A 12,470-nucleotide genomic window follows, 5' to 3' on the forward strand; every position below is an offset into this window, starting at 1 on the left:
CCTTAATATCGCGCTTAAAATCCAGACTTATGTCTGTTTTCTGAATGAAAACTGTTTTCTGAATATTTTAAGACATTTCAAAAACCACACTGTTAGAACTAAACTCATCATCCTTTACTAAAATCCCTCCTTCTTTATACTTCCAGATAGTTTAGTAGTCCATAATTTATTGGTTTTTACCCGAATTCCTCTCTTTCATCATCTCAATTATAAAGTGCTTCTAATTCCATTTCTAAGGCTAGGTAATTCCATTTAAGAAATTGCCCTTTATCCCATTTAGTAATTTTCTTTGGAAACCAGATTCTCTTCTCTCGTCATCTGTTTCTATTTTGACCTAGATTCTCTTTTTTATTTTCTTTTCCTAGAATATTATAATAATCTCCAAACAAGCTTGTTACCTCATTAAGTTTCCACGTTCTAGTATATTCTCTACTTTGACATCCAGTAAACTCTCTAAAAATCAAATATAATCATGTCACTCTCTTACAATAGGTATATTTCATGTGGCTTCTTTTTGCTCTAAGAATTAAGTTTAGTCCTCTAGTTGACTTTTTAAAATATAATTGTGGGGAAAAATAATAAAATAAAATATATTTGTGGTATGTAAAAATTTAAATCTATTCTTGTGCATGATCTCCCAACCAAAAAATTTCCAAATAGACAAAGAAAAGGAACTATTGTACTTAACCATAACCGTAGGTAAATGCTGTATTTACCACCAAGAAAATGCAGTGGTTTTCTAGAGCTTTTCTAGTAACATAAATGATTCTTTCTGAAGAATGTCCCTTGTTAGTAGGTATCATATGTGAAATTTTTCCTCAGATGCAACAAAGGTAGAATGAAAATGATTAAAATCATAATGGGTTGTCATATGACCCATGTCTTGTGTATTTGGCTTCATTCTCTGTGAAATTGAATTTATTTTTCAGTTTTGAATGAGTGAGATATACCTGTAAGGGGACCATGTTAGTGTTTGTAGGTATCTTCAGTCCTCTCCATCCACCCTCACACAGAGAGTTGACATTTATTTTATGAATTATTCACCATAGTGTGCTGAGCCATTGTTTTGCTACAATTTACCCATATTGCCTTATTTAGGTTTCCTTTTCAATTTTTAAGATAACTGATCAAGATTAGGGATTGAGTTTTTGGTGAAGAAGTATAAGGAAGTTAACAAAGTCCTTGTATCCAAGTCCCACATGCATGGCAGTCTTCCACAGATATTATCCCACTAATGCTAATGAATTTTTCATAGAATATGGTTCCATGAATATGTGTCTGTCCTTATCAGAAGGAACTTCTAAATTTAAATAGAAATTTAAAAATAGAAAAAAATAGAATTAAAAAAATAGAAAATAAAAAAATAGAAATCATTATCTTAATAAAAATTATAAATTTTCAGGGGCTCCTGGGTGGCTCAGTGGGTTAAAGCCTCTGCCTTCGGCTCAGGTCATGATTCCAGACTCCTTGGATCTAGCAGGGAGCCTGCTTCTTCCTTTCTCTCTGCCTGCCTCTCTGCCTACTTGTGATCTCTGTCTGTCAAATGAATAAATAAAATCTTTATATATATATATATACACACACATACATATGTAAATTTTCAAATTGATGGATTTGGTCTAATTGATAGCACAATGGCCCTTTACCCAGGCTTTTATTCTTGGTTGTATCCTGAAAAACCAATGTATATTTATCTGCAACTTTATTATAATATTTTCTAAAGATTCAAGATGCTTTCTGGATTTAATTTTTGCCAGATGATCTTTGAAAACCAGAGCAGAATTGTAAATGAAGATGCTTTGTTAAAACAACAAAGACTAAGGCTGTGGATTAGTGAAGTTGGAGACCAAATCATTATTCCAAACCAAACCTGATTGTCGCTATCTCTTTAAACAACATTGGGCAAACATTTAAAGATTTTTTTATACATTTTAATTCAGGTGGTAACTTGACTCAAAACAACATCGATCTTTTTTCTAATTCATTCTTGGTCATGTATATCAGGCTAAATATCAAAATGAATTTGAAACTATTTGAGGCTATCTACATAGGGTATTAAATTCTTGGAGAGTCTTTTTTCCCCATGCTGATTTTCATGTTACCATTATTTTCATTTCCCCTTGAGCGTTAGCTATTTGGAATTATGATTCATTCTTTTCACCATATACCCTGATCATTAACCAATTAAAACTTTATCAGGCAGAGAAGCAAGAGAGTCTATGGATAATGATGAGGCTGGAAACTCTCTTATACAACTTGTTGGCTCAAATTGGAAGAAGAGTATCATGCCAAATTATCTTTACGTGCTCATGAATAATGTTCTAACAAAGGTGGATGGAGACATGAGCATAAAGCACAGTTCTAATGGAAGGAATACTAGTAATATCCACCTTGGTAACACATGCTAATGCCTCGACAAGATGTTATCTGCTCTTGCTGCTAAATTTGATGCATATTATTTAGCAGCCCCTATTGCTATCTACTATTTTACAGAATGAACTAGAAGACAAAGAATACAGCTTTCAGGATCTGCAAATCCTTCATATGACCATAAAATAATTGCATAGAGAATACCCATTTTACTTAGAGTTTATGACACATTAAGTGGGTGAATTGATCTTAAAAATAAAAGTGAGATAGGCAGGAAGGAATTTGTAGTTTCTACCTATCTTTAATTATTTATACTGAACTCTGAATTAACTGAGATTTTTGCTTTTTCTATTTCCTAAATGCAGAATTTCAGAGTGGAATATAGGCCTTTAATGTGAGAAAACATCTATATTAAACCAGGAATCATTGTCAGTAACATTTGGACACAGAAATTTGGAAGATTAAATAAGTGTGAAAGTTGATCATGGAAATCAAAGAGGAAGGAGCATCAGAAGAAGGCCAGCACTTTCTTCCCACACCCCAAGCAAATGATACTGGGGACTTCCAGTTCACAAGTAAGTGTATGTTCCCTTTTCTGTAACTCTCTAAAAATGCAAATTAGATCAACTAAACACACACATGTGTGTAATCACAGAAACCTTGGTTCTAACAAATGGTATGAAATCCACTTTTCCTCATTTGCACTATTTATTTTATTATAGTGTGTCTATAATGTGCTTCTCATTTTTTATCTTTTTTAAAAGATTTTATTTATTTATTTGACAGAGAGAGAGAGATCACAAGTAGGCAGAGAGGCAGGCAGAGAAGGGGAAGCAGGCTCCCTGCTGAGCAGAAAGCGGATGGACTCAATCCCAGGACCCTGAGATCATGACCTGAGCTGAAAGCATAGGCTTAACCCACAGAGCCACCCAGGTGCCCCATTATCTTGAGTGAGATAGATGATAGTCTATGAAATGGTTAAATATCAAATAGTAGAAACAAATTCTTGAATGTGTATTAAGGCATTAATAAATACTTTTTAAGTACAACTTGTATTTAGCATTTATATAATCTCATGTGAAATCATTATTTGGGGGAGGCAACCAGGTGGCTCAGCTGTTGAACATCTGCCTTCAGTTCAAGTCATGATCCCAGAGTCCTGGGATCAAGCCCCACTTCAGGTCCCCTGCTCAGTGGGAAGCCTGTTTCTCCCTCTCTCACTCCCCCTGCTTGTGTTCCCTCTCTCACTGTGTCTCTCTCTGTCAAATAAATAAATAAATCTTTTTTAAAAGGAATTATTCTTTTAACATAGAAATGTTCTCTTTAAAGATTTATTTATTTGACAGATAGAGACCACAAGTAGGCAGAGAGGCAGGCAGAGAGAGAGAGAGGAGGAAGCAGGCTCCCAGCCAAGCAGAGAGCCCGATGCGGGGCTCGATCCCAGGACCCTGGGATCATGACCTGAGCTGAAGGCAGAGGCTTTAACCCGCTGAGCCACCCAGGCGCCCCTAGAAATGTTCTCTTTAAAATCAAAAGCATGTAGGGGCACCTGGGTGGCTCAGTGGTTTAAAGCCTCTGCCTTCAGCTTGGGTGATGATCCCAGAGTCCTGGGATCCAGCCTGCATCTGGCTCTCTGCTCAGCGGGGAGCCTGCTTGCTTTCCCCACCCCCCCTCTGCCTGCCTCTCTGCCTACTTGTGATCTCTATCTGTCAAATAAACAAAAATCTTTAAAAAAAAATCAAAAGCATGTAAGTTAAAAGCACTAGGGCACAACGGTTACCGTAGACATGTAGATTGTCACTGCTATACCTGAAAGCACTAAGTCACATAAATCAAACAAGCAAGGAGATTTGCCAAGATTTGCATTTGGGCACTAGAATTGGTTTTTGTCCTACTCAAGTAATTAAAATCATTGGAAAAATTGTGTTTTCTCTCATGCTTAAAATTCTAGAGTTTAAGTTTTATTTTTTAATATGAATTGTGTTTTTTCTTTTCAGAAGACTTTAATTTACATTATAAAAATAATCTTTAGAAAACAGTATTGGTCGGAAAAGCTTTCTAAGAAATTTGGTTGTCAAAGCTTACGGCAGTTGTTAATAACTTAAAAAAAAATCTACACTACTTGAAAAGAAATCGACCTAATGATTGTCACTCTCATCTCTCTTGGAAAGTGCAAAATTTTTAACCATGGTATTGTTAAATGTCAGCAGGAGAAAAAAATAAATGGTTATCATGCAAAAAACTCTGGGGATGCCTGGGTGGCTCAGTTGCTTAAGCATCTGCCTTTGGTTTAGGTCATGATCCTAGAGTCCTGGTATCCAGCCCCGCATGGAGGCTGAGGTGGGGGGTGGGGGGGGGGTGATGCTCAGCGGGGAGTCTGCTTCTCTCTCTGCCTGCATCTCCTGTTTGTTTGTTTGTTTGTTTTTTGTTGTTGTTGTCTTTTTAATGATTTTATTTATTTCTTTGACAGAGAGAGATAGCCAGGGAGGGAACACAAATGGGGGAGTGGGAGAGGGAGAAGCAGGCTCCCCGCTGAGTGGGGAGCCCATATAGGACTGAGCCACTAAGGCATCCATCTCTCCCCTGTTTGTGTGCTTGCTCTCTCTCTTAGTCCCTGACAACTAAATAAAATATTTTTTTAAGTGTTAACCCTGTCAATAAAAAATAGTTTTTATACAAAGAGGTCGTTCTAACAATATATTAGTGTAAGTTTAAATTGTATTTGGAAAATATACCAGTAGAAATAAATAAGAAAATTATTTTAGTAATGTCCTTACATTTATTACCAAATGGTTTACTTTTACATAAATTTTATCTGCTAGTTTGGCCACCCGTGAGTCATAATAAGTGGCATCCAAGTTCTCATCCACTTTTGTTTAGGAACCCCTGAGATGTGTGGCCATCAGATACCCACATTATCACGTTATAGCACATTATCACTTGCCACAGCCTGATCTTGCTACCTTCTAACCACTACATGTTCTCAGCCCTTACTTTTGTTCTCAGGCGATGCCTTCACTTCACTCTAAATCATTTAGCCATGTTATTAGATTTCTTAAAAATCAAGAAAAAAGGAACAGAGACATTTATCAGAACATTGATTTGAGCTATCCGTAAGTTGGCAGAATAACCACCACCATAATGTCTTTCATCACCTTATTAGAGATAGCTCTTTAATTAATAATTTACTATTTACAGCAGGCTGGACTGATTTGAAAGAAAAATCTATATGAGAGTACTTTTGTGGGGTCATCTTTTTAAAGGCTTTGCCTCTGTCTACATGCATCTAAGAGAAAATAACAATTGAATAATACATTTTACACTTGTCAAAGCTACAAAAAACAGTTATTTTTTCAGTTTCTTTATAGCCAAAGAGCTAAGTAGATCAGTCAAAACTTGAGCCACATTTAGTTCTGCTACAAATATGTACTCCCTGAAAATGGACTGCTTATAAATTTGGACAATTAACTGAGGTAATTCTTTCTGCCAAATAATGTATTTCTATGTTCTGGGTAGGGTGAAGCATAGTAATATATACTGACATTTTTTTGATAATAAGTTAAATACCTTTCATCTGAATTCTTACTCACTATTTATAGGTATTCAGAAGACTCCAAATGAGCCACAGTTGGAGTTCATCCTTGGTAAGGAATTCTGTCTTATTTATAATGATAAATAGAATAGTAATTTATATATACAGTTTATAACTTTAGGTGCCTATATCATTATATTACTACTTATATCGTTATATAATTTACAAACTTTTATGAACATTGTTCTATAAAAAGCTTTCATTCTTCAAGGTGTTACTCTGAGGTGGGTGGCGGGATGGGTAAAATAATAAAGGAGATTAAAGGTACACTTATTATGATGAGCACTGAGAAATGTTTTGAGATTATTAGATCATTATATTGCATACCTGAAACTAACACAACACTGTTTTCATTATACGTCAGTTTTTAAAAAATAATAATAATAAAGCTGAGGGGGGAAAACATCATTCTATGTGATGTCACTTCTCCCAACTTGTAAGTAAAGAATCTGAGCTGTGGAGTAGGTCAGTTCACTACCCAAGGGTATAGGGTTCAGTGGTGAAGGGTTGTACCTCTCAATCAGGTCAGCTGACCACAGATCTGGTGTCCAGCACTCATCCTAATACAGTGACTGGACTTTGCTGCTAACCAACATTTCTCAAAATCCATGTGTTTATTTCTTCCTTGAACTGGAGACTGAGCTCATGTAGTTCTCCTTTATGCCATATACAAGGTTCCTACTTCTTTTTTTCAATGTCACATATTAAAAAAATTCCTTTCTCTTCCACCTTGATTTTGTGGACAGATCCTTAATATTTGCGAATTTAACTATAATTCAAAACTTTGGTTGGCTTAAGCAACTTTAAAGATCTGTCACATGTAGAAATTTGTAACTTGGTCCAAGGATGAGTTAAAAATGTTCATTCTGTGGCTGATCCATTGCTTAGCTTAGTTAGTGGGACCTGCTTTGTGTCTGAATTTGCATGACTGCAAAATGTCATTTGGGAATTAGCTGCAAAATGGTATTTGAAGAGAGTAAAAATGTGGTTCATATGAACCATTTAGAGAGGGTTTTTTTCTTTTTATGATTCTAAAATGTTTTGAAAACAATGAGGTTTTATAGAGTAATAATACAGGTATTCAATTTCCTATACAGAGACCAGATATCTAAATCTTTAAATATTAATATACATGTTTTATGAAGTTATGGGAAAATTGAAATACATACATTTACTATCTATAGTAGTTTTTAGTGTTTTGAAGTCTCAATTATTCCGAATATATATTTCATTATATGATGAAATAGGTTTCAAATTTATACCCTTTGCTCAAAATAGTAAATTTTGAAGTATAACTTTTTGAGATAGTAACTAAATATAATAGGTTCACAGCACAATTGAACACAAAGTACAGAGATTTTCCATATGCCCTCTAGCCCCATAAATGCATCGCTTCCCCTATCAGAGTTGTACATTTGTTACAGTTAAAGAACTTATATTGACACATCATTATTATTCTAAGACCATCATTTACATTTGGGTTCATTCTTGTTGTTATATATCCTATAGATGTGGATAATGTATAATGGCATATATCTACTACTAAAATATCATACAGAGTATCTTCATTGTCCTAAAAATCCTGTGTGCTCAGACTGTCCATCCCTCTCTACCCTAACTCTTGGCAACTACTGATATTTTTTTAACTGTCTGTCTAGTTTTATCTTTTCCAGAATGTCATATACTTGGAATCATACAGTATGTGACCCTTTCAGATTGGCTTCTTTCACTTAGTAATGTGTATTTAAGTTTCCTCTATGTCTTTTCATGGCTTGATAGTTCATTAGAATATTCCATTGGTTGGATGTAGCATAGTTTATTTGTCTACTCGCTAAGGGATCCCTAATAAGGGATATCTTGGTTACTTCCAAATTTTGGTAATTATGAATAAAGCTGTGTGCAAGTTTTTGTGTAGACATAGTTTTCAACATCTTTGGGTAAACACCAGGGAACACATTGTTATGTGATAAGAATATGTTTAGTTTTGTAAGAAATTTCCAAATTGTCTTACAAAGTGCCTGTACCATTGTGCATTCCCACCAGCAATGCATGAGTGTTTCTGTTACTCCACATCCTCACCGACACTTAGTGTTGTCAGCATTCTAGATTTTGGCACAATTCATTAAAAAAAAAATTATTTTTGTTACAAATGTAGCTAAATATGCTGTAAGTTAAGGAGTCTGGATTTTTTTTATTTTCCCAGATATTAAGAAACAAATGTGAAAACTCAAGAAATGTCTGTGGTAACACCAAAAAGTTATATATATATATATATATATATATATATATATTTTTTTTTTTTTTTTTTTTTTTTTTTTCTCTAGAGAGTTCTCAGATGGTGTCAGATTTAGAAAGAACTTGTTTCAGAAAGGGAGCTGAGTAGCAAAAGAAGCCTCGGTACCTCTTGACTCACTGTAACTTGCTACTTGAGACTTCATCTATTTACCTTTCATTTTTAAGGGAGGAAATTCTTTTTTTACTTTTCTACTAGGATTTCAAAGAGTAAATATTTGTTAGAGTAACTTAGTGTATTTCGAAACACAGATAATATCTTTTTATTTACACCCTGGAGAACAAGGTGAAACCTGAAGGTGGCAAAGACAATTGGGGAGAGACTGTTAGTAAAACATGGACACCAGCTTTCAAGAGACAGGGAGCCTAGGCCAAATGCATATTCTTTTTCAAATGAAGTTATCTGTCTTGTTCAAAGACCTACCTCTATTTTTTTGTTTTGTTTTGAAAGCCCAGTCAAATTCAATGACAATGCTGTCGTCACTTATATTTCTGGCTTTAAATCAAAGACTTAAGAGAGGAGCAGCTGTGAGAATTTGTTCTTAATAATATTCCTCTCATAGGGCGCCTGGGTGGCTCGGTGGGTTAAGCCGCTGCCTTCGGCTCAGGTCATGATCTCAGGGTCCTGGGATCGAGTCCCACATCGGGCTCTCTGCTGGGCGGGGAGCCTGCTTCCCTCTCTCTCTCTCTCCCTGCCTACTTGTGATCTCTCTCTCTCTCGCTGTCAAATAAATAAATAAATAAAATGTAAAAAAAAAATAATAATAATAATATTCCTCTCATAAAAAACTTCAATTTTCTTTTATCATATTTATTCAAAAGAGCCACTAGAATTCTTAACAAAGATAATTTTATCTTATCATGTGGGGAAAAAAATGCCTTACAAGTAAACAAATTACTTAGAGTCTTCAGGAAATTGTGTTGTTGATCCTGGATGATAAATTCGCCAAACTGTTTTTTATGCTTCTAGCATTTTAAAATCCTCAATTGTAGTATTTCTTAAATTAAAAAAATAAAAAGACTTTTAAAAACTACTCTTTCAAGGACATTAAAATTGAACTCATGTACGTTTTACTGTATTTTTTTGGTACTTTTTTCTTTGAGTTTTTTAATCCCACATATTCTTTACAACTTCGCCTGCTAACTAGTTAACTTCATAATAATGAGAGAATAATAGTTTCTTAAATATTTTTGTCATTATTTAAAAATGCATATGCATTTAATTAAAAAAAAAAGACATCTTAATACAAAAAAATTAGAGAATTAAAGTTGGAGGCTTTTGTTCCACTTAATCTTTCAACTAAATTATTGATATTTGATTCTTGATTCTTGCCAAAATATTTAAATAAATTGAGAATTTCAGTGGTTTTGCTTTTAAATTGGGAAAACAGCTACACTAATTTTCCTAGGTGTCATATTGCTTTCTATGTTATTTTCCATTGAGGATTTGTTTCTGCTTCGTCTGTATGCCATTATAAAATCACTGTATCTTGCTGAAGTTCCTCTGCTACATCTTTATTCAAGTAAATGAGGTAGGAGATGCTCAGTCAATTGAGCAAGCTAATTGGTTAAAAATGTCTTGAGAACACAAGTTCAGCGTTTACTGAAAAAGTGAGTATTTCAGGTCCATTGCCATTACATTTCTAGTGGTTTACTGAATTTAAATTATGTAACTCACCCTTACATCTGCAACCTTACTTCCACATTTTTCTCATTCTTTCATTTAAATGTGTTGATACCTTTATGTCTACAAAGAGGGAAATAATTAAAAACTCAAGAGAATACATATTTTCTTACAGTTTAATAAAATCGTTTTTTATTTTAACAAAGTAAACATTTGAAAAGAGGGATCATGGTGGGGTGCCTGGCGGCTCACTGGATTAAGCACCCAACTCTTCATTTCCCCTCAGGTCAAGAACTCAGGGTCCTGGGATGGAGCCCTACCTCAGGCTCTCTGCTCAGCAGGCTAGTCTGCATGTCTCTTTCTCTGCTCTTTCCTCTCCCTCCCCCTGCTTGCATATGCTCTCTCTCTCTCTCCAAGAAAGAAAGAAAGAGAGAGACAAAGAAAGAAAGAAAGACAGACAGACAGACAGGAAGGAAGGAAGAAGAGAAATCACTTCTTAAAATCTGGGTACATTTCTTTTGAAACTATTGTGGAAAATACATAGAGAAGACAAATCTTGACAAAGATATAAAAGAACTATTAGCTATTTCTTAAGTTTATCCTCTCATTTATGCTTATAAATGATGCTTTTATACATCATTATGCTTTTATACATCTTCATTTACTGGCTCCAAAGTCAATAGAATACTTATGAGTATGTTTTCATATTTTTATGTGGATACTACATATTATAAATCCAAAACAAATAGCCTCTAATGTATGTTAAAACAGAGAGATGGCGTGTGTGTGTGTGTGTGTGTGTGTGTTGTATGTATTCTTTGTGTTCTTTATTTGACACTGTGAAGTTATATTTTTAAAATAATTTATACCTTGACGACTGATACCTAATGGAAACCAATGACTAGATATAGGGTGCATTGAAAGACACATTTTAGACATCAGCAGCCTCAGTGTCAATTATGATAGGAATGTAAGGCATGGATGCTGGAGTGAAATCTCTAACAATACAAATCATTCACATACACATTTCATTGGGAGCATAGAAAACTTGTAAGTAAATAATTTCAGGCAGTGTTAAGTTCTATGTAGATAATAAACAGAACAACTCTATAGAACATGTTTGGGGGAGATATAATTGACTTGGGAGATAGAGGGACTATTTTATTTTATTTTATTATTTTTTATATTAACATATAATGTATTATTTTCACCAGGGGTACAGGTCTGTGAATCATCAGGCTTACATAATTCACAGCACTCACTATAGCACATACCCTCCCCAATGTCCATAACCCAATCACCCTCTCCCTACCCCCTCCCCCTGGCAACCCTCAGTTTGTTTTGTGAGGTTAAGAGTCTCTTATGGTTTGTCTCCCTCCTGATCCCATCTTGTTCCATTTTTTCCCTCCCTACCCCCATGATTCCCCACCCTGCCTCTCAAATTCCTCATATCGGAGAGATCATATGATAATTGCCTTTCTCTGATTGACTTATTTCGCTCAGAATAATGCCCTTTAGTTCCATACCTGTCATTGCAAATGGCAAGATTTCGGGGTTTTCTTTGATGGCTGCATAGTATTCTATTGTATTTATATATACCACCTCTTCTTTATCCATTCATCTGTTGATGGACATCTAGGCTCTTTCCATAGTTTGGCTATTGTGGACATTGCTGCTATAAACATTCAGGTGCACGTGTCCTTTCGGATCCCTACATTTGTATCTTTAGGGTAAATACCCAGTAGTGCGATTGCTGGGTGGTAGGGTAACTCTATTTTCAACTTTTTGAGGAACCTCCATACTCTTTTCCAGAGTGGCTACACCAGCTTGCCAACAGCATAGAAGGGTTCCCCTTTCTCTGCATCCTCGCCAACATCTATCATTTCCTGACTTGTGGGACTATTTTAGATATAGAAGCCAAAGAAGGCCTCTGTGTATCTGAAGGAACTTAGAATGTGGAAAATTATTTGGAAAGTGTCCATACCGAACATAAGACCCAAGTGACTTTCTCAGTGGGAGGGCCTGACTATAGTAAATATTTATGCAGCAGGTAATGGGGTTGTAAGAATGGGAATACTGGAGCTCAAGGGTAATAAATTGGGTTGCTGGTTTGATCATGAATGAAACCAAGTTAGGAGTTGATCTGGTCTTATAGCAAAAAAAAAAAAAAAAAAAAGTCTTCAGAGGAAATGGCAGAATAGTGAAGAACTACTTGTCGGATGACTGGAATGCCAAAGTCAGAATAGGATAATTCTGGGATAGAAGAAATACTGATCTGCTGAGATCCTGGCCCCATGGCCTCTTCTAGTCTCCCTCTCTCCCTCCCTCCCTAACTGCAGGGTAACAGGATCTGCCCTGGCTGTTGGGTGCTACCAAGATTCTAGTGAGCAAGAGATAGAGAGAGAGAGAGAGAGAAAGTTCAAAGCCAAAAACTTGTTAAATCCTTTACCTTTTGTAAAAATATTTTCTTTTAAGAATCTACATTTAAGTTATGGTATAAATTTTTTCCAGAGACTTTTTCCTCTTGAAAGAAAATGGATCAACACCTCCCCTAAAGGTTTTATTAGTATGTAAAATCAGACTAATCTGAGG

General features: G+C 35.2%; 1 protein-coding gene across 4 annotated transcripts in view; it reads left to right on the top strand.

Annotated features, from left to right (window-relative positions):
• Positions 1-12,470, top strand: part of INPP4B (inositol polyphosphate-4-phosphatase type II B) — a 563,252-nt gene that overhangs the window by 189,439 nt on the left and 361,343 nt on the right. For all 4 annotated transcript variants that reach the window (XM_045992576.1, XM_045992594.1, XM_045992567.1 and 1 more), the window contains exons 4-5: positions 2,736-2,945; positions 5,970-6,014. In XM_045992576.1, the coding sequence (XP_045848532.1) occupies positions 2,855-2,945; positions 5,970-6,014 (136 nt within the window). In that variant the 5' untranslated portion in view covers positions 2,736-2,854. The remainder of the gene's footprint in view (positions 1-2,735; positions 2,946-5,969; positions 6,015-12,470) is intronic.

Source organism: Meles meles, chromosome 2 (assembly GCF_922984935.1).
Source record: "Meles meles chromosome 2, mMelMel3.1 paternal haplotype, whole genome shotgun sequence".
NCBI lineage: Eukaryota > Metazoa > Chordata > Mammalia > Carnivora > Mustelidae > Meles > Meles meles.